The 23,442-nt window shown below is 41.7% G+C and overlaps 2 protein-coding genes across 2 annotated transcripts in view; both read left to right on the top strand.

Moving 5' to 3' along the window:
- The window catches only part of Tbpl2 (TATA box binding protein like 2), a 31,946-nt gene extending 25,070 nt beyond the window's left edge, over positions 1–6,876 (top strand). The window contains exons 7-8 of the mRNA XM_013012213.1: positions 658–752; positions 6,788–6,876. Coding sequence (XP_012867667.1) covers positions 658–752; positions 6,788–6,876 — 184 coding nt within the window. The remainder of the gene's footprint in view (positions 1–657; positions 753–6,787) is intronic.
- Positions 6,877–10,386: 3,510 nt separating this feature from the next.
- Positions 10,387–23,442, top strand: part of Atg14 (autophagy related 14) — a 39,536-nt gene continuing 26,480 nt past the window's right edge. The window contains exon 1 of the mRNA XM_013012331.1: positions 10,387–10,629. Coding sequence (XP_012867785.1) covers positions 10,409–10,629 — 221 coding nt within the window. The 5' untranslated portion in view covers positions 10,387–10,408. The remainder of the gene's footprint in view (positions 10,630–23,442) is intronic.

Consider the following 23,442-nt stretch of genomic DNA (forward strand, 5'->3'; position numbering starts at 1 on the left):
AGAATAAAATAAAATGAATGTACATGCATGCTATTGGAACTTGGAAAATCAAGGAAAAAAAAAGCTTTATGCACTATTACATACCTATTTTTGCTGAAAGATGGAGAGCATGTAACCAATGAGATCCAATACATTAAATCTAATACCCTGTTACCTCAATTTCTCCCTAGGATGTCTTGAAAACAAAAATTAAAACAACAAAAACAAAATTAATTCTGTTCTTGGCTGCTGTCTGTGCCTATGCTTAGGGCTAAGAATGCAGGCTGGTATAAGAAAGTACTTGCCTAGCATCTGTGATAGTTATGACATACACCTTTAATATACAAGATATATTGGGCATGGTTGTACATGTCTATAATCCTAGTCCATGGTAGGCAGAGACAGAAGGATAAAGTATGATGCCAGCTTGGGCTACACAGCAAGTTCAAGACTGAGCTACGTAGACTGTTTCATAAAACCAAAACTATGTATTTCCATTTTCGGAGGGTATTGTCCTGAATATGCACATACACATATTCTCTCTCTCTCTCTCTTTCTCTCTCTCTCTCTCTCTCACACACACACACACACACACACACACACACACACATTCTTGAATGTTTTGAGAAAGCAGATGAATAGAGCTATTTAAAACATTCTCCTTTTGTGTTTTAACAGTTATGAACCTGAACTATTTCCTGGCCTTATTTATAGAATGGTAAAGCCACGAATTGTGTTGCTTATCTTTGTATCTGGAAAAGTTGTGTTGACAGGTAAGTTCTAAGGTTATCTGATTTTCATGACATTTAATAGCTATGTGCATGCTTTGCTTTTGCTTTTAAATAGTTTTGTTTGCTATAATTCTTGCTATTATGCAACACTGGAAAAGTGAAAAGGAGAAATGAATATAACATTACCCATAAGTCCCAATTCCTAAAACAGTGGGACTTACTTTCATCTTTTATGCTACTTTATGTCATATTTTTGTATATGTGTATATGTACATACATATATATGTATAGAGAGTCATCTTTACATCCTGCCCTTTTTATGGCCTGTTATAATGCATATAGCCTAACTCTGTTACAAACTCTTCAGAGATGTTTTTCAGGGCTACACAATGTTCTAAGAGGGACTGACAACTTATCCATAAAGTGGCAAGTAGTGCCATGACTTAGACTTTGTGTGCCCTGGGGTCTCTGTTGAGACCGCTGAACTCTGTCAGTGTGGTATAAAAGCAGCTATAGACCTTCCAAAGAAGAATGCCTATATATATATATATTATATAATAGTATCTCTGAAATTCCCACCCTATCCCCCCCCACCAGCCAATTAAAAATATAAAAATCAAGTTGAGCACTGGTGGCTTATGCCTGTAATCCTAGCTAGTGAGAAGGTTGAGATCTGAGGATTATATTTCAAGGCTAGCCTGGGCAAGAAAGTGTGTGAATGCTTACTTCCAATAAACCACTCAGAAAAAGCTAGAAGTTGCACTATGGCTCAAGTGGTAGAGCACTAGCTTTGAGGGGATAGCACCCAGGCCCTGAGTTCAATACAATTAAATACAAATAAATGAAAATCATTACTGGATCACAGCAACAATCTTCAGGCTGGCTTTGGCCAGGGGCCCTGTGTTTCCTGATCCTGTTCCAGCAATACGAGACATACTTACTCTTCCATTGTCAGATAGGTACTTTTCTTTTTTTTTGCTTGCTACTTAAAAATAGCACAAACATTTGGCTATTTTTATTTCTGGAGAATGAGTGTGGATGCTCAGAAATGAAATTTTTGTTTAAGGCTGTGACTGTTTTCAAGGTTCTTAGTATAAATTGCCAAATTCTGAAAAAGAATCATATGTTCCTTTCATCAGTGTATCTAAATACCTCTTACCCAACCCTCAGCAGCAATTAAATTTGACAAAAAGAAAAGTTTATACAAGTGAAACTGATCTCTCTGATTTAAACTCACTGGTAATCAGATATAGATATAAATCAATCCGTTTACAACATAGTCAATAAATAGCATTTTATCTCTTATAAAGAGTATGCACATAACTTATCCTTTGTCTATGTAGTTTTTATTACTTTTTTCCATAGAGATTTATATGAAAGTACCATAATCATAATTATTCTTTTCTATATTTGTGACTTTTTCCAGATGGCTTACTTTTTACTATGTTTATAAAAGTTTTTTTTTAACCTTGAAGGGAAATGATTGAGACTTTTCTATGTCATTCTATTAACTATTTGCTATTTTACTCTTTTCTGCCAAAATAAGGGCTAAATTTATATGGCCTGAGCCAACTTGATCTCTCACCCTCCCAGTAGCCAGCCAACTTGACACTATTATTCTTCCCTTCTTATTAATTCATGATGCTGCCTTTTCTTTTTGGTCAGTTGTAGGACTTGAACTCAGGGCCTGGGTGCTGTCTCTGAGCTTCTTTGTGCTCAAAGCTAGCAATCTACCACTTGTGCCACAGTGCCACTTCTGGTTTTTGAGTGGTTGGAGTCTCACAGAAACTTTTCTGCCCAGGCTGGCTTTGAACCATGTTCCTCAGATCTCAGCCTCCTGAGTGGCTACGAGTACAAGCCACTGGGCACTCGGCTTATGATGCTGCCTTTTGACCTACGTGTTTATATGTAGGCCTGATCTCCAGTTCTGCTGGGACCATACTATTATAAGCCTAGTGTGATTTTTTTTTTCCTATATAACTAAGAAGGCCATTTTCTCCTCATTGCTTCACTTTTAACTTCCTGGCTCCTCTTGACTTTTTAAAATTTTCTTTCTTTTCTTTGTGTCTGTACCAAGGCTTGAACTCAGTGCCTTGAGCTCTTGCTTGGCTTTCTTACATATGGTTGGCACTCTACTACTGAGTCACACCAGTCTGACATTTTGCTAGTTTATGGGAGATGGGCGTTTCAAGGGGGCCTGGGAATGTGGTTTAGTGGTAGAGTGCTTGCCTAGCACACATACAGACCTGGGTTCAATTCCTCAGTACCACATAAACAGAAAAACCTGGAAGTAGCTCTGTGGTTCAAGTGGTAGAGTGCTTGCCTTGAGCAAAGAAGCTTAGGAACAGTTGCATAGGCCCTAAGTTCAAGCCCCAGGACTGGCAGAAAAAAAAGGGTGGGGGAGTTTCTAGAATTTTCCTACATGGGTTGGCTTCAAACCATGATCCTCTGATATCAGCTCCCTGAGTAGCTAGGATCACAGGTGTAAGCCACAGGTGTAAGCTTGAATGCTGTTTCTTCCAAAGAACCTTTACAATTTCTCACAATTTCATCTCATCTGAAAATAGATTTTTCTAACTACCTGAAGTAATTTGAGAAAAATGCATAGTCATCAACTCAACACCTAGCAGAGTGGAAAATGCAAAATGATTTGTAATTTGCTTCTTTTCTCTAAGAAATAACTGATATGTCTTCAAAATGCAAAAAAGAGTGTCTGGAATCCAAGGATATTTTCAACAGAGCAAAACTAATTTCCTCATATGCCCCCAACATAGAGTCTAGAGTAATTAAGACCCCTGAGTGACTGAAGTGGTTTATTTTTACATGTTGTAGGGGAAGGGGATAAAGCCTGCAGGGCTAATTGAATATTATAGATACTAGAGATAGATATTACCCTACTTAAGGGAACAATCTTTTCAAGTTCTCTGGAAGGACACTTTGACATAAATGCTGTGTATTGTTACAAATCAGTCTTATTTTTAAAAGTGCACATGGCCAAGTTCAGTCCATGTGTGTGGAGTAGGTTTAAGTATCCTTAATTGAGATCAGCTTTCTTCCTTACCTGACATAAAATAACAAAGCTCTCTAGCTGGGCTGCAGTGGCTCAAGCCTGTAACTCCAGCTACCCAAGAGGCTGAGATCTGAGGCTGGTGGTTGGAAGACAGCTAGGGCAGGAGAATCTGTGAAACTCTTATCTCCAATTAACCACCAAAAAACTGGAAGCAGAGGTGTGGCTCATGTGGTAGAGCACCAGCCTTATTTTGTCCTTATTTTATGGATAAGGAAACTGAAACTCAAAGGTTGGGTAATATGTCTATTGTTTCAGAGCTGTTTTGTGGTAGAGCTGGCATGGCAGCATTTGATTTCACAGCCAGTCTTTCCTCCAGTGCATTGGGCTACCGCATTTCCACCTCACTCACCAAGGTTAGGAAATATGTTTAGTCCCCAAAGTGGCCATCATTCCAGCCTGCAGAGAAATAATGGCAAGCTTTGCTTAAGAAGCACCAGTCATGTAATGGGAGTCTGGCACCACAACAGGACTTAACTGAGTATTAATAAGTGAGACTATAGCCTAATTGAGATTCTCTTAGTGTGTGTGGGTGTGTGTGCACGCATGCATGCTGGCACTAGAGCTTGTGCCCTGGGCACTGTCCTTAGCTCAAGGCTAGCACTGTACCACTTGAGCCACAGCTCCATTTCTGTTTTTTTTTTTTTTTGGTAGTTAGTTGGAGACAAGAGTCTTATTGACTTTCCCAGCCAAGCTGGATTTGAACCATGATCCTCAGATCTCAGCTTCCTGAGTAGTTAGGATTACAGGTATGAGCCACTGGCACCCAGCTCAAAATCAGCTTCTTCAGAAACAAAAACTTTAGTGCTGAAACCAAAATCTGCTGAGACTTGAGGGCCTTTTCCTACCCATCCACAGGTACAGACTTTCTCTCACCTGTCAGTATTTCCCCACCCCCAGCCCTCATCTTTCAGGCTGGAGGACCACAGCTGTACTTGCATTACCTCTCAAAGCAAACAAACCTTATAAGTAAGTACTTACTCTTGGATTCTTTAACTTAAATTCAGAACATAAATTTAACCATTTTATAAGGAACAGGTCATTCATAGTGTTACGTGGATGTACTTCTATTCCTGCCTAGTTGTAAAATATTTTCTTAGCTCCAAAATAAAGATGTATCATTAATGTATCATTAACCATCTTCCCATCTCTGCTCCCCGCCCTCCACCCCCAGCTCCTTGTAACCACGTTTCAGTTAGATTTGCCTATTTAGGAGCAGTTCATAGAAATGGAATACATATATATGACTTTTTGTGTTTGACCTGTTTCACTGTGTTTTTCAGATTCATCCACATGTAGCATGCATCTGTATTATCACTCCCTTTAATGGCTGAGTAATATTCTATTGCTATAGCTACTACAAATATTATTACCAAAGTAATGTTCTATTCCATAGCTGCTACAAATTTTTCTCCCTTTGTGCATTGGTGGACATGTAGATTGTTTCCAAACTTAGCTTGTTGTGACTAATGCTGTAGTGTAAGTCTGTACTATTTGAGTTCCTGTTTTTAGTTTTAAGAAGTGTTTACCTAGCAGAATTGCTGGGTCATGTAGTAATTCGATAACTTTTTTTGAGGATCCACCCAACTCTTTTCCACAGAAGCAAAACCGTTTTACATTTCTACATCTCCACATTCTTGCTACCAGTTATTTTCCTATAAGAAAAATTGATACAGCTGATACTTGACTCTGAATCCCCATTCCTAGCTGTTTCACAAATCTATGGCTCCTTCTTTTGGTAGCTCCCCGTTCATGAGTGCTAGAGTTAGAGCAGATGACCACTTTGCAGCTTTCCTGCAATTTTTATGAAGCTTTCTTGTCCAACTCTGTAGCTCTAAAGGGAGAACTTATGAATTCAGCTGTTTCCCATTTCTCTTTATCTAAAAAGGTAAGGTTTTGTATTCTCACTAACCTCCTTCCTTCTTTGCTGCTTCTTACCCACACAAATGTCAGTGAAGAGTTTCCTGGCTCTCAGAAGCCCTCTGCACTTTGGAAGTGAAGAGAGACTGACTGATAGTTCTCAAGAATAGGGCTGTCTTAATTCATGTTTTACCCCCGTGTAAGCTCTATGCAATTATGTCCTAATTAAAGATCCCTCAAAACCTAAGACTTTAAGGATGACAATGACATAGTTTCCTTCTCAAATCCTTTCCCACATGTTACCATTAAAAAAAAATCCTCTAGAATAGCTGTGCTTTTGTAGAAATGTGTCACTGTTAAGGAAATGAGCTGTTAACTAGTGACGAACCCAGTTCACATCAAAGGAAGTGCATTCTGTGGTTAGCTCAGTGGCCACAGGTGTTGATGAGGGTCACTTGGGGTCATGTTTATGACACATTCTATAGTTCTACTGAGCTCTATGTGGCTAAAGATAACACAGTGGAAGTTCTAAAAGCTCCTGCTCAAGGGTGTGTGTGTGTGGGGAGGGTAAAATGACTAAAGTCACTAGTCTTTATTGGGAACAACTGCCACTTCTCAGATACAACTAGGGATATCACCCTATTAAAACACACTGGAAAGCTAGGTATGATGGTGCATGCCCATAATCCCAGTGCTACGGAGGCTAAGGCAGAAGGATTGAGAGTTCCAGGTCTTACCTGTTTCATACACACATACAAAAGCCAAGTGTGGCACCTCATGTTGTAAGTCCGCTGTTTGGGAGGCAGAGAGATCAGGAGGATCAGAGTTTGAGGCCAGACTGGGTAAAAAAAAATGAAGATCTCATCTCAAGCCACAAGCTGTGTAATCCCAGCTATGTGGGAAACGTGGGAGGATCATGGTCTGAGGCCAGTCTGAAAAGTGTAAGAACTTACTGAAAAATAACAAGTTTGGGGCTGAGGGCATGGCACAAATGAAGAATGCCTGCCCAGCAAGTACAAGCCCCTGAGTTCAAACTCCAGCATAGAGCCCCCCACCCTGCCAAAATTTTTTAGTGACATGAAATCTTAGTGATAAGAAAATTTTGTATTGTTTTTATATTAAAATGATATAAACTTGTATTTATTTATAGGTGCCAAAGAGCGTTCTGAGATCTATGAAGCATTTGAAAACATCTACCCTATTCTAAAAGGCCTGAGCAAGCCAGGTGCTGAAGGCTGAGATCTGAGGATCTCGGTTCAAAGCCAGCCAGGAGAAGGAAAGTCTATGCGACTCTTATCTCCAATTAGCCACCAGAAAACAGGAAGGGGAGCTGTGGTTAAAAGTGGTAGAGTGCTAGCCTTGAGCAAAAGAGCTCATGAACAGTGTCCAGGCCCCACAACCAGAAAAAAATAAAAATAAAAAATAAAAGGCCTGAGAATATCATTCAATAGTTCATATTATACTGGACTTCGCTACATTTCACTGTAGACAGCCAAGTATATTTTGACTTACTATAAGGTACTTCTGTTTGAGTCAGCTTGCCTAAGAAATGAAAATTCCTTATTCCAAGTGACTCTTGTATGTTATTTTAAAGAACGAAACAAGAAAACTTATTTCAGAATTTGAAAGATTTTAAGCCTCATTAGAACAATAGTATGGCATCAGTGCTGGATTCGAGTTCTAATGTAATACATCAACATGTTCTCTGAAAATGCCCAGCAGTACAGGAAGCCTGCCTTATTTACCCATTTACTACAGAAGGTTTAGACCAATTTCAGTTTAAGAAATATAAATTTAAAAAAAACTTAAAAAATTTTTTTTTGCAGATACCAGGACCTTGTGTGTGTTCACTTGGCTTGCTGGCTCAGCAGATACTCTATAACTTGAGCACCAGACTCTAACATGGATTTTTGCTCGTTCCTTTGGAAATGGTATCTAGCAGACTTTTCTACCCAGGATAGTTTTGAACTGTGACCCTCTAGATCTCAACTTTCTAAGAAGCTAGAATTACAAGCATGTACTAACAGTGTCTTGTTTCAAAAACAAAGAATTTTAATTCACACACATGTATTACATGGCTCAGTTAATGTGGAGAAGGTCTCATCTGTCCTGTGTTAACACTTGTGCTCAAATCATTGTGTTAACCTGTTGAGTGGTTCTCTGCCATTAACTTTATGAAAAATCTGTCTTCCCCCAAAGAAGGAGAGCCCAAAGAAAGCAAGGCAAAAGTGAATGCACTAAAGCAATGAAGTGAAAAATCTTTTTTTATTTATTTATTTTTTTGGGTCCGGTCGTGGGGCCTGAACTCTGGGCCTGGGCACTGTCCCTCAGCTCTTCAGCTCAAGGCTAGCGCTCTACCACTTGAGCCACAGCGCCACTTCCGGCTTTTTTCTGTTTGCTTATGTGGTGCTGAGGAATCGAACCCAGGGCCTCCAGCATGCAAGGCAAGCTCTCTACCACTGAGCCACCTTCCCAGCCCCATGAAGTGAAAAATCTTACATTTGTTGAAAGGCAGCATTTCATTAGTGGAAGTTGATGGTGGTATGGGGGGGGAAGATGAATCAAGCACTGAACTCTATGCATCTGAACATCTCCCATGGCAGTTTCCTTGGAACCATATATCCACAAAAACCAAAGGTTGATCGCCTATCAAAATGTCAAGTAACTGTATAAGCTGAACAGTTGGTAGGCTAGTAAGATAGAAGTGTGTGTGTCTCTTACCTTTTAAAATTCTGAAGAACTGGGTTTCAGTGGCTAATGCTTATAATCCTAACTATTCAGGAGACTGAGAGCCTGAAGATTGCAATTCAAAGCCAGTCCAGGCAGAAAAGTCTGAGACTACATCTCTAAAATAATCAGCAAAAAAAAAAAAGGGCTGGAGGCATAGTTTGAGTAGTAACACCAACTGAGCAACAAGAGACACTGAACCCAAATACTGGCAAATATATATGTAAAAAATATATATTGGATGGATAATCCTAATCATTAATTATCAGGCACTGTGAAGGATCCTGGTGGGAATACAAATGTAGTATCTGAAACCTTTTGAACAAACAAACCAATCCTTTTGAGCCCAGACAACATGTCACATGCCTATAATCCTAGTTACTCTGGAGGCTGAAAATGGGTGATTACACCTGAGGCCAGCCAAGGCAAAAAGTTATCAAGACCCCATTCTAATAAACAAGGAGACATGCTGGTACACACCTACAAATCTATGAAGGAGATGTTGGTAGGAGGATCTCCAGACCTATCTGGAAAAAGGACTAAAGCAAAGAGGCTTGGAGGTGTGGTTCAAGTGCAGAGCTCCTGACTAGCAAGCGCAAGGCCCCGAGTTCAAACCCTAGTACCACCATCACCAAACTCAAACTCTCAAAATCCCTGATTATGTCCTTCACCAAAGTAGATAGATTTTTATAGTGTGTGGCAGTGAACACCGCTTAGCACCTGAGACAGCTGTGTGAGAAATCCCAGCTAGAAAAAAAAAAGAGCACATTCATCCAGTATCTGGCCTACTGAAGTAATGCTTGAGAATCACTGACCTACAAACCCATTTCTCTTTTCCCCTCCTTTACAGGTATAGGCAAAACTAATTACTGTGATAGAATTTTTCTCACCCACCCCTTTGTCTGTCCAGACACTTTAAGGGAAATCCTAATCATGTACTTAGTTCAAATATTCTTAAAGTGTAGCCCAGGGCAAGGAAGTGACCAGATTATTGGGTTTTGAGAGCTGGCCACGGTGGTTACATACCTGTAATCTCAGCACTTGGGAGGCAGAGGTAGGAGGATGCCAAACTCAAGGACTATATTTAGGGAGACTCTGTCCAAAAAAAACCAAAATAAACATCAGTTTTTGGAAATCATAACTTTGATTTGCTGGTTAGTTTGGGCTTTCACTGAGTTACTGGTAAGAAATTAGATTCCTATTAAACCTATTAAAATTAGGATTGCTATTAGATTACATTTGTTTATTTTTGTTCGTAGGAACTGTCCCTGAGCTCTTTTTGCCACAGTGCCACTTCCTGTTTTCTAGTGGTTAATTGGAGATAAGAGTCTCCTGGACGTTTTCCTACCCCGGCTGGCTTTGAACAGCGATCCTTAGATCGCAGCCTCTTGAGTAGGATTACAGGCCTGAGCCTCCAGCGCCTGGCTTAGATTACTATTAAACCTATTTAAATTTCATGATGATTAGGTTGTTAGCGCACATTATATTCCTAACCAAGAAAAAACGGCACAGAGAAGGTTAAGGAATTTGATCTAAACCACACAGCTGGAAGCCAAACTGCAGCTGACTTCCAGGACCCAGCTTCCCATCCAACGGTGTCTCCTAGCTAGAGCCAAACCTAAAAGCATCTTAGCGTGAGAAAATAAATTCTTAGTCTGTACCCATTTATTTTTCCTTTAGAAGCCTGAGGGCATCGTATTACTATTTTTGGCCTGCAGGCGTGGACCAGGAAGCCGCGGCCTGATCTGGCAGGGGATATTCGGTTTGGCAAGCTCCGGGGACCTAGGATTTCCCCCGCTGTGAAGCCAAAAGCCACACCAGGCTCCTCCCGGACCCCGCCCTCGCGCCTCCAGAGGCCACGCCCACGCGATAGGCCCCGCCCGTCACCACCTCAGGCTCCGCCCCTGAACCGCTTCAAACCCGCCCCTCTCCTCCCCGGGCCACGCCCTCAGGTTTCTCCCCGCCCTCTCCGCCCCCCCCCGCACCCAGGATGCACCTGGTTGAAAACAAAATCCCACGTGACTGGCTCCGCTCTCCAGCCATCATGGCGTCTCCCAGTGGGAAGGGAGCCCAGGCGCCAGAGGCCCCTGGCTTCGGGCCCCGGTCCCTCTCCCGCGACCTGGTGGACTCGGTGGACGACGCGGAGGGGCTCTACGTGGCCGTCGAGCGGTGTCCGCTCTGCAACACCACCCGCCGGCGGCTGACCTGCGCCAAGTGTGTCCAGAACGGCGATTTCGTTTACTTCGACGGCCGCGACCAGGAGAGGTACGGCGGCCGCCGGGGCCCATTGTTTCTTTCCTGTATCCTCGGGCCAGGCGGCTGCAGACGGGCGCCGGGGTCCGCGCCGGCGCCCTGCTGCCTGCGAGGGCAGGGTCCGGCGGGCAGGGAAGGGGGGCGCCAGCTGAGGGAAGGGCGCTGCTCCTCCCAGGGCCCGCCGGGTGGGAGTTTGACCCCTGTGCTGTGCCCCTGGGTACGAGGGATAGAGACTTTCTAGGGAGACTCCCCTGTTGCTGCTGTAAGAGTTGGAATGCTAGTTCTTTGCTGTACTCCGGCTCAGAAGCTCAGTTTTAACCTTTCTCTGCCTTCGAAAGTACATTCATACTCTCCAGAAAGGGGCCAGGAGACCCTCAAATAACTAGTTACGAGGAATGGGGGCCCTGGCAGTCTGTCACAGATGGGCCTCGTGAACGAGGCTGTCTTGATTGCTCATTTCTGTCCCTTCCCTACCTCCGAAGATTATTTTGGAGCCCTTAGGAATTCGAGGATGTGTTCTGGCTTTGTTTTGAAATTCAGATTGAGTCTGCAACCTGTTAAAGAGAATTGCAGTTAGGCATTCGGAGTATTCCACTTGGAATTTTTGTTTCACTGATAGTAAAGTAGCTAATTTTTTCTTTATCAGAAAAGTTCAGGTATTATTTTTACAACAATCCAGAGTGCTATTATTCCAAGTTTTCTTTTAGGAAATTGCACAGTAAGTACCTAACACAGGTGAACATAGAACTCAGAATTAAAATTCATGCAGCCAAGATACATATACACATGCATTTAACTCTCAGACTATAAACTTACAGATTTGGAAATGCTTTGAGTTCCTGTTATTCTTGTGATCATAGATGGAGTTCTTTTGAGGAGATCTGTATAACTGGGTGCCAGTGGCTCACACCTGTAATCCTGGCTACTTAGAAGCCCGATTTCTAAGGATCACCCAGGGGCAGAAAAGTCCTTGACTCTTTTTTTCTAAGTAACCACCCAAAACCCAGAAGTGCTGCTGTGGCTCACTACAGTAGAACACTAGCCTTGAGCAGAATAGCTCAGGGACTGGCCCTAAGTCCCAGGTTCAAGCCCCACAACCAACAACAGCAACAAAAAAATCAAGCCAGTTTTAAAGAACATTGGATAAGAGATGGAAATGTTTGAGGGAGTTTATCAACGATTCAATCCTGGATCCTTTACATTTTCCCCTAGATTTATTCCAGTAATTTAAGTATCATATAAAAGAATTTCAGATTTGTATATCCAACCCTTATCTCTCTGAACTTCAAAGAGGGCTGATTGTTCAATATCTATCCTTGAATTTGTAATTGGTATCTACATTTCAACAAGACTAACAACACATAATTTTTTTTTAGATTGGTTCTTCACAGTTCATCCCAACTCAGTAAATGACAAATACCATCCTTCCCTTGTTCACTCAAAAAAAAAAACCAACCCTCAGTTCTCTTTGACTCCTTTTAAGTCACTGTGCCCTGTCCAATCTCATCAATAAATCCCATGTACTCTTCAAAACCTAGTCTAAATTGGATCCTTTCACCATCATTTGGCCCCACCCACCAGAAGTTCATGGTTTGGGGTTGCTACTTCCACCTTTGCTCCTCTGTTAAATTTCCAAATTGCAGTTAGAGTACTGCCATACTTCCGTTCTTCTGTGGAGATCTTCCAGCACTTTTCTCCTACCCAAAGTATAAAAGCCAAACTTATGCATTATCTGTTATTCCTCTGAGCTGATGACTTGTTAGATTTTCCTATACTCTCATTCAGCTATTCACCTTGGCTGTCTTATCAGTCCAAGAACACTTCCACCTCAGTGTCTTTGCAGTCTTACTGATTGTAAAGAACCCTTTTCTCCCAACCCCCCCCCCCCCTTAGAAACGATCTCCTCTGTTTCCTTAGGCTTCTGCTTAAGCATAGAGTCTTTTACTTTTCCTTTTCTTTTGTGGGTTGTGGGGCCTGAACTCTGGGTCTGGGCATTGTCCCTCAGCTCTTCAGCTCAAGGCTAGTACCCTATCACTTGAGCCACAGTGCCACTTCCGGCTTTTTTCTGCTTATGTGGTGGTAAGGAATTGAACCCAGGGCCTCATGCATGTGAGGGAAGCCCTTTACCACTGAGCCACCTTCCCAGCCCATAGAGAGTTTTTCAAACTCCCCAGTTAAACTTGTAACCTCTCTCCTACTTAAATAGCATTTATCACCATCTGATGCTTTATAGATTTATTTATCAACTGCTCCTCCCACTCCAGAAGTAGAAGTTTTATGAGGGCAAGACCTTCTTAACTGTTTTCTATGCTGTTACATCCTTATATAATGGAAGGAATAATTGAATGAATCTGTTCCTCCTTTGCACACTTAGTCTAGTCTATTTTTAGACCATTTAAATATCTATCATGATAGTATCTATCATTGGTTACCAAAGCTAGTAACCTAGGGATTATCTTAAATATTCCTTTCCCCCCCTCATTTATTTTATCCAAATCATCAGCCAGTCTAATTCATTCTGACACCGAGTTATATCTTGACTCTGGCTTCTTGTAATCCAGGACCCTACCAGATGTCCCCCTACCTCCCACACCTCCCTGCCCCATCTTTGTCCTTCACACAGCAGACCAGTTTGAAGGGGGAAAAAAGGCAATCACATAGTCTTCAGTCTTTTAGTTAAACCTTTCAATAACTTTCCATTTCATTAAAAAAATTACATCTAATCTTTTGGCCAGGCCAAGTGAAGTCTCTTGAGGCTTTCTTTTGACTTTACCTGTAAGGTTGAATTTAAAATGTGAGTGTAGAGCCCAGTACTAATGGGTTACACTTGCAGTCCTAACTACTCAGAAGACTGAGCTTGTGAAGGAGTGATGTTTAAAGCCAGAACAGGTAGAACAGAACAGTCTGGGAGACTTTGTTACCAAAGTAACCAGCCAAAAGCAGGGTTGGGGGTGTGACTGAAGTGATAGCACCAGCCAAACAAGCAGAGTGAGGTTCTAAGTTCAAAATCCAGTAGTGCACCCCCAAAATAGTTAAAGAAGCATGTGCTCTGGATTCATGCTCCATTGAACCCCAAGTTCAACAACTTGCTGATGTGGTTTTCAACAAATTTCTTTCTTTTTTTCTTTCTTTCTTTTTTTTTTTTTTTTTGGGTCCAGTCATGGGGCCTGAACTCTGGGCCTGGGCGCTGTCCCTCAGCTCTTCAGTTCAAGGCGAGCGCTCTACCACTTGAGCCACAGCGCCACTTTCGGCTTTTTTCTTTTTGCTTATGTGGTGCTGAGGAATCGAACCCAGGGCCTCAGGTATGCAAGGCAAGCGCTCTACCACTGAGCCACCTTCCCAGTCCCTTTCAACAAATTTCTTAAGCTCTCTTCTGCTTATTATTTCTCTTTGAAAATGATGACTATCTAACTTGAGAAGTTTCTAGTAGTGATTATGTTTTGTTTTGTTTTTTTTTTTTGGTTGTGGGGCTTGGACTCTGGGCCTGGGCACTGTCCCTCAACTCTTTAGCTCAAGGCCAGCACTCTGCCACTTGAACCACAGCATCACTTCCAGTTTTCTGGTGGTTAATTAGAGCTAAGAGTCTCACAGAACAGACTTTCCTGCCCAGGCTGGCTTTGAACTGTGATCCTCAGATCTCAGCCTCCTGAGTAGCTAGAATTACAGGTGTGAGCTACTGGCAGCTGGCTTCTAGTAGTGATTATGTAAGAGCTTTCGTCACATGTTGTGTAGCCTATATTAAACACTCCAAAATATACTGAAAAGCCAGGTGCTGGTAGTTCACACCTGTAGTGCTAACTATTCTGGAGGCTAATACAGCAGTTCAAAACCAGCTCAGGCAGAAAAGTCAGTGAGACTATGATCTCCAGTGAACTAGCAAAAAGAAAGCTGAGCAAGAACACCAGGCCTTGAGTTCAAGCTCTGGTACGAGCACATAGACATACAAAAAAATAGACTCGGGCTATGCTCACTCCCCAGTGACACACTGTCTTTCAAATTCTCAATATGAAACTTTTCTACCACTGGACCATTCTTTTTGCTTTTAACATCTTTCCCCTTTATTGACACAATTATCTCTCCTCTGAACATAAATGTCACTTTCTCAGTGAGTGAGCCTCTCCCTGACTTTTCTCACCAGTATAGTCTCTTACCTCTTGCCCCCAACACTATTTTTTTTTTAATGTGTATGATACCAAACAAACTTGGTATGTGATGTTTACTTGAGGAAAATAACTTGCTTTCAAGATGTGGCTCCATGAAGGCATGGCTTGTCCTTTTCTATCACATCACTAGCTCAGCAACAGGGAAGCACCCACGCATTGTGTGTGTGTGTGTGTGTGTGTGTGTGTTGTTTTGTTTGACTGGGGCTTGAACTCAGACCCTCAAGCTCTCTGCCACTTGAGCCACACCTCAACTTCCATCTTTTTGCTGATTGATTGAAGATAAGACTTTTCTGCCTGGGCTGGCTTCAAATTGATCCTCATATCTGAGTCTCAGAGTAGCTGGGATTATAGGTGTGAGCTACTAGTGCTAGGCTTAGGCATGCTATTGAAGGAATGCAGAGTCAATACTACTTTGAAAACTTAGGGTTGGAGATGGGGCTCAGTAGTAGAGCATTTACTTAATATGTGTGATGCCCTGAGTTTCATCCCCAGCACTGCAACTGACCAGCCAAACAAATCTTACATTAAAAAAATCTCTGTTAAATGTGAGCAGTAAGATGAATTTTCAGAAGAAGATGTGTATTTTATGGTGGGAAAAAACCAGAGAGCAAATAAATACCTCAACCATTCACAATGTAGAACTAAAAATAGGCCTGGGAAATCAGGGCTTCCACTGTGTTCTGCTCAGCTAACTTTACTTCACTCTATATCTTTCCCTCTGCTTAACTGTCTGGGCCATAAAAAGAGGGCTTGCTGGTTTTCAGAACATTGTTCAGGGTCTGATAGGATAAAAGAATCTCTTCAAACTCAGGACTACTGTCTTAATGGCCAAATGATTTTTTTTCTTTTACTAGTACTGGGAATTCAACTCAGGGCCTCTAGCTTGCCAAGTAAACACACTACCACGTAGGCTCTGCCTCCAGCCCCCTTTTGCTTTGGTCATTTTTAGGGTAGAGTCTTGATTTGTGTCTGGCTAGCCTGAGTTGCTATCCTCCTCCTTGTGCTTCTCCATGTTACTAAGGATAATAGGCATGCTCTGTTGTACCCAGCCATTGTGCTGCTTCAGTAGCTAGGATAACAGGAACTCACCACCAATGGTTGAGATGAAGTCTTATGAACTTTTTTTGTCTGAACTTGCCTCCAATCACCTGATCTTTGCCTCCCAACTAGTTAGTGTTCCAAGATTGAGTCACCATGCCTGGCTGAGTAGCCAAACAATTTATAATGAGTTCTCCCTGAAGATCATTGTATGCATAAAATATTCTTACAAGTTACAGAGGAGAAAGACAGTTTTTTGCTCTCAAAGATTTACACAGACTGCATGGGCCAGAGGTTGGTCATGAGCTTTGTACTGTTCTTATTATTCATGACAACTTCGGTATTATGGTTCTTCTTTCAAACTCTTTCCCTCTTAACATCAAGAAAAGCCCCTTACCGACTGGAAATTCACTTGGAAATAAACTGTGAAGTCTTACAGTACAGTTTGAAAGTCCATGTTTAACTGCCGATTTTCAGTAAATTAGCGAATAACTTAGCAGTGCTTTTGTGGATGTGGAATGTGATAGACTAACTGAATGTCATAGGCTAACTAAAAATATGGGCTTTACTGGTTTAGCAATTTAAGGAAAATTATATATTAAAACAATAAATTTCATAATATTTAGGTCCTTAGAAGGACTTACTTGGACTCCTAAGAAAGACTGAGTCTTTATGTACTTTATGGACAGTATGCATTTAACTGGTAGAGTACTTGAAAAATATCTTACGTGGTTCAGCGGGGTAACTTTGTTATCCTCACCCACACCCTGTTTTTCTCAGCTATCACCATGCCTGTTATCACAAGCAATACCCACCTTTCTCTGCTTTTCACCCACTTTTTAACCTCTACAACTTCCTTAAGGAATGGAGGGGAGGAATGATAGAAACCAATACCACCAACACAATTTTCTTTGGAGCTTGGACTGCTGGATATTTTAAAATTATAGATCATTTATAAAGAAGCAAATCTTCTGGATTATATATTTACCTAACTCCAAAAATAGTCCCATTGTGCAATAGGTAGCTAGTAGATTGAGTAATCTTTTACTCATAATTGGGAAAAAACTGGTTACCAGTTTATGTGACAGGTGCAGGAAAGAGTTTGGAAACATGAGTTGAAGACGACAAGGGAAATCTAGTTTAGAAACTAGTGATTTTCTAGAATAAGCTGGGGGGAAAAGACATTCTTTGGCCATCTGAATATGGATTTTTGAAAGTACATATTAGGAATGAAGCAGAATTACTTTCATGGAATGACTTTTAAAAGTACATTATTATCCTGGTGCTAGTGGCTCACACCCATAATCCGAGCTGTTCAGCAGGCTGAGATCTAAGAATCATGGTTTTGAAGCTAGCCAGGGCAAGAATATCCATGAGACTTTTACCTTCAATTAATTACCAAAAAGCTGGAAGTGGAACCTGTGAGTCAAGTGGCAGAGCTCTGGCTGTGAACAAAAAAACTCAAGGACAGTGCCCAGGCCCTGAGTTCAAGTCTAGGACTGTCACAAAACAACAGTACACCAAAAGTACATGATTACACTTTGATCAGGAAATAAGTGCAGGCACAGCACAATTTGATAACTGGAATCAAGGATGAGGAAGAAATTCAGATGTTACTGTAGATTTCAAGGGGAAGGCACAAACCACTTTGAAAAGTAATTCTCAGGTATTTATTTTCACAATCTAATATCTCTTTGGTCATCATTCGCTAGCCTACAAAAGTCTGTTGTCTCTGGGATGCTAGGTTACTGGCTCAACAGGAAGGAGCCTGCATTTTATTGAGAGAGAAAGAGAGAGAGAGAGTGTGTGTTGCCAGTTATAGGGCTTAAACTCAGGGCCTGGATACTCTCTCTTAGCTTTTTCCCACAAAGCTAGTGCTTTGCTATTTGAGCCACATCTCCATGTCTGGTGGACTTTCCAGCTTGGGCTAGCTTCAAACTGATATCCTCAGATCTTAGCTTCCTGAGTAGCTAGGATTACAGGTATGAGCCCCTGATGTCTGGTGTTATTAATCCTTTTTGTTGCTTGTGAATAAATGCGTTGGGTATTCTAGATATTCAGATACAAGAAAACTAAACAGATTTACTTGATTGAAATGAAAAAGAAAACTGCTCTTGAGTTCACTCAGCAGGACAAAAGTCCTACGGGTAGCTGGATACCTTATCTTTAGAAAATATCCACCTTTCTACTGCTTGATTATGGCCTTCAGGCAGGATCTTAACTCTCAGACCCTGCAACTTGTTAACAATTGTCCCACCCACAAATGATGATTTGCTAAGAAAATAGAGCTTTTGTTTTTAGTCATCATCACTGGGCATGTTTAACATAACTTTTCAGTTTATTAAGAAAAATCCTACATATTTGCTATCTCCTTTGTTCTTCAACACCATGATTTATGAACTTAATTACTTTGGCTTTAAGTTGTTATGGCTGACTTACTCTTGGGCTGTGCTAGTTCTCTTCACTTCCAGATATGAATTATATTTATATCGCGAATGTGTAGTGATAGCAGTAAAAAGTACCATCCCATTTTTTTTTACACAGATTAGGATATATAGTGGAGTGTTATATACTCTAGTGAACTATGTGTTCTATAGATTGGGATTGAGCCCATAGCGCTAGTACACCTGCAGGGAGCTCCATGTACCACTTTGCCAGATTCTAAAAATCTCTAGATCCAATTCTTAAAAGATACTCTTTCATGCTCAGGATATCTGTACTGCATATTTTCAAGCTCCATCATAATCCAAAAGATTTTTCATAAGCTAAAGTCTCTTATTTAAACACCTAATCCAGGCTGGGAATGTGGCTTAGTGGTAGAGTGCTTGCCTAGCATGCATGAAGCCCTAGGTTCGATTCCTCAGTACCACATAAACACTTAACCCAGCTAGATGCAGTAGTTCTTGTCTGTAATCCCAGCCACTCAGGAGTCTGAATATAGAAGGATCTTGATCCAAGGCTGGTACCAGGCAAAAACACAAGATCCCTCTGGAAAAATCACAAGATCCCTCTGGAAAAAAATGAAACCAAAAACACCTAACCTGCCCCTTAAGTAATAAGGCCCTGAGTTCAAATTCCAGCATCAGCCACTTGGGTTACCTAAAAATAAAATTTAAATTAAAAAAGAACAATAAAAAACCAAAACACCAAAGCCATATAACACTCCATGGAAAGTAAAATATGAAATGTAACCCTGGGCTTACTCCTGACAGGGAAGTTACTAAATTGATAGGATGATGAAATGGATATTTGCTGCAATCTTAAATGTTACCCAAGTGAGTGAGACAGAGCAGGGCTGACGTAGCTCAGAGCATAGGGATTTCTTTTTGAATTGCCAGAAAAAAAGCAGGATGCTTTAGAGATAGGATTGTGGGAAATTTTAATGAATGTGTTTTAAGGGAGGTTGGTTGTCTATTCTGAGCCAGGTAAGTTTCTAGCTTAAGTCCTTTAAAAATTTTTTTCCATTGAACTTGTATTTGGGTCTCAAAGTTAAAAATCTGGTTCTCCTAATGCTCATGAGTTCCTTTGAGGCTGACCTATCTCAAGTCAGCACAGTAATCATGTTTACTTCAGTGGGTTCTCCACTTAGGGCATAGAATCTCCAGTTCAATTTATGTCTTACTAAAATTTTGAAGGCATTTCTATTTAGGGTATCCAGGTACTTTAAATTCAAATGTTTTAAAGTTGGTGGGAGAGGGCGGTATATATGTGTGCTGATCCTGGCACTTGAACTCAGGACCTGAGTGCTGCCCCTGAACTTTTTTTTTTTTTAAATATAAAGTCTGCTACTTGAGTCACAGCAGCACCACTTCTGGCTTTTTTGCTGGTTTATTAGAGATAAGAGTTTCACGGATTTTCCTGCTTGGGCTGGCTTTGAACTGTGATCCTTAGATCTCAGCCTATACTGAGTAGCTGGGATTAATAGGTGTGAGCCACCAGTGCCTGGCAATACTTTGAATTTTTATACTAATGAACCCCTAAAGTAGGATGTGTTCTTTTTAGAAAGTAAATCTAAATATGGCTTTTGCAATTTAAAGATGTTTAGCTTAAATATTACAGAAATCTAAAGAAAATCAGTAGAGACATCTCTAATATAGATGGGGTCTAGTCTTCAATACTTTGTTTTCTATGCCAAGATGAAATCATAATATTTTTATTTTTGTGCTTACTATCTTGAAAACAAAACTGAAATTTTCTATTTTCATTTGTAAAGAGTGTCTCTAGAACAAGTTGTCTAAAGTAGCATACTCCTTTTATTCACAGAAGCAGTGTTAAGACTGTTTATTCCTCATCTCTTTTTTTTGGGGGGGGAGGTGGGGGAGTTGTGTCAGTTGTGGGGCCTGAACTCTGGGCCTGGGCGCTGTCCCTCAGCTCTTCAGCTCAAGGCTAGCGCTCTACCACTTGAGCCACAGCACCACTTCTGGCTTTTTCTGCTGATGTGGTGCTGAGGAATCAAACCCAGGACCTTATGCATGCAAGACAAGCACTGTATCACTGAGCCACCTTCCCAGAGGGTCCTTGCCCCAGCTCTTTACATGGGCCAGTATACTATACATAGTAAGATGCAAAACCACTCATTGAATAAAGAAAAGGTGCACTTGCTTGTGTTATATGCTTATAAGCATCTGAACTTGATGCTTTCAAATTCTCCCTAATCCTTATAGACAAGCAGCATCATTCTTATCTGACAAGGGAGCAGCCTATATAATGTTTGGTTTCATTTTCTATTAACTTTCTAAGTTTTCTTTTTGCTAAAAACTTGTTTTTTCTTTGCCTGTCTTATTTGCCTGTAAACATCTCCTGTGACTGGGGTAGGGGAAAGAAGGAGTTGGCAGAGAGCACACATGACAATGGCACAGAGGCGGCCAGGAGTAAGGTAGTGGAGTGTGTCCTGGGAAAGGCAGAGTTGGAAACTGAGGCTCAACCTGGGCCAAAGGCCACACAGAAAGCTGTGAAGCATTGGGTCCCAAGAGCTTGGCTGGTAGCTGTCTTACCTGTAGCTAGACACAAAGGCAACTCCAGTCCTCCCTCCTGGGCACAGGGTGGGCTGTGTAGGAGCTGTTACTTTTGATATTTCCGTTGGCTCATACCAGCTGCTCCAAGGCTCATAGATGTTGAGACAGGTTGGCTCAGGTCTGGAAGTAAGCCACTTGGTGGGAGGAACCGAAGATGCATGCTTCAGATGGGGGAGTCTGGAGCTGGCTCTCCAGGTCTGCCTTGTTCCCAGTCCAGCAGGACAGGAAGTCATAGTGGTCCTTGACTTTGCATGAAGAGTTTGGCTGCTATTGATTGTTAACTTTGAACCCTCACATGCCTGCTCCTTCATGGCCTTGAACTCTACTTGGCCCAGAGTATCCAGGAAGGTCATCCAGACCGGGATACCAGCCATGGTGCTCAATGGTGGGGCCATAGACAGTGGACCTAGTAGAGTAGGGAAGGAGGCCACTATTAAAGCAGTGGCCTCACAACATGAGCCATGTCTCTGGATCCACCTCCCTCTGCCTGCGCTCACTACGGACTCACCGCCCACACGCTTCTGTCCCAACCTCTCTTTGGATCTTCATCCTTCCTGTCTTTCCAGGTTTCTCTCTCTCTCTCTCTCTCTGTCTGCTGTGGATCTCTCCTGTGGGTATCTACAAATACACCTTCTTTCCCTCTTCTCCCCTTCCTGGTCTATGTTGCTCCATTCTTTTTAGTGTAAAATACATTTTTCAAGTAATGATTACATTCTGGCTCTGTGACATTGAACAAACCAACTTGAGACTCTCAGTCTCTGTTTACTCACTTGAAAAATGGTAAGAATAGTACTATACCCATCCAGCAGTTAGTGAGATTAAGGTAAATAACTAACTGCTAAATGTCTAATATAGTACCTGGTGTAAAATCAGCTATTAGGAGTCATTTTTGTCCAGAGTGTCTGCCTATTTGTCTATGGTCCTTCTCTCTTTCCCCCTCCTTCTCTCTTTTCTCCCTCCTTCTTATTGCTTCTACCCCCTTAGACAGCCCAGTACTATTTTATTTTTTGGATTTGAGTCCAAGGAATTTTAGCATGCTAGGCTAGTGCCCTGCCACTGAGCTACATCCTCTGTCTCTACTTGTATGTTGGGGAGGGGGAGGATGAGAGGAGGAAGGAGAGGTGTCCCTGGGGATAAACTCAGGACCTAACACTTGCTAGGCAACCACCTGAGACATTCCTGCCCCCTCCCCCATCCTATTTTTTCATTGGGAAAAAAAAAGTAACAAAAGTATGGAAGAATTTAGGAAACAACAAAGCCAATTTGAGGGAGTAAGCATTTAGAGGAAAGAAAACAAATGCTAAGTCACAGAAGTGAGGAAAGGCAGGGTACACTTGAAATCCCAGTAGTTGGGAGGCTGAGGCAGGATGATTGTAAGTTCATGGCAAGCGTGAGTTGTGTAACATGACTCTCAAAAACAAACAGAAACCTTGGTAAGTCTGGAAGACTTTTTAGCATGGGGCAATGTCTTGCTGTACGGCCCCAAATCCATGTGTGTTGCCATGCCTGGCTTTAGAAAACATATTTTGGAAGAGAAAATATGACTGTCAGATTTCTTTCAGAAAGCACAACTAGACACACACACTCTCCTTCTTCTTCTTCTTCTTCTTCTTCTTCTTCTTCTTCTTCTTCTTCTTCTTCTTCTTCTTCTTCTTCTTCTTCTCTCCTCTCTCTTCTCTCCCTCTCCCTCTCCCCCTCCTCTTTCCCTCCCTCCCTCTCTCCATCTTCCCCCCTCCAATAGGGTTTGAACTCAGGGCCTAAGCTTTTTCTTTCTTTCTTTCTTTCTTTCTTTCCTTCCTTCCTTCCTTCCTTCCTTCCTTCCTTCCTTCCTTCCTTCCTTCCTGTCTCTCTCTCTCTCTTTCTTTCTTTCTTTTTTTTTTGTCAGTCATGGGGCCCAAACTCTGAGCCTGGGTGCTGCCCCTCAGCTCAAAGCTAGTGCTCTACCACTTGAGGCTCAGCCCCACTTCCGGCTTTTTCTGCTTATGTGGTGCTGAGGAATCAAACCCAGGGTTTCATGCATGCAAGACAAGCACTCTACCACTGAGCCACCTTCCCAGCCCCAGGGCCTAAGCTTTTTCACTTAAGGATATCACTTGAGCCACGGTGCCACTTGTTTTCTGATGGTTAATTGGAGATAAGAGTGTCATAGCCTTTTCTGCCAGAGCTGGCTTCTAACCATGATCCTCAGATCTCAGCCTCTTGAATAGCTACGATTACAAGCATGAGCCACCAGCACCTGGCCTAGAATCATTTAAAAACAACAGCAACAAAAAAGAGTAATACAGTAAATGTACCTGCATAAAAGCTTAGAAATTCTCTAAAGCTAAACAGTAAGAACACAAATTGAGAAAAATAATTTCAAGATGTATTAAAGGGAAAAAATGATCAAATTCTTTAATAAACAGTCATTTAAAAAAAACTAAAAAAAAAAAAGGGGCTGGGAAGGTGGTAGAGTGCTGGTCTTGCATTCATGAAGCCCTGGGTTCGATTCCTCAGCACCACATAAGCAGAAAAAGCCAGAAGTGGTGCTGTGGCTCAAAGTTGGTAGAGCACTATCCTTGAGCTGAAAAGCTGAGGGACAGCGCCCAGGCCCAGAGTTCAGGTACCAC

Source organism: Dipodomys ordii, unplaced genomic scaffold (genome assembly GCF_000151885.1).
Source record: "Dipodomys ordii isolate 6190 unplaced genomic scaffold, Dord_2.0 Scaffold16, whole genome shotgun sequence".
Classification (NCBI taxonomy): Eukaryota; Metazoa; Chordata; class Mammalia; order Rodentia; family Heteromyidae; genus Dipodomys; species Dipodomys ordii.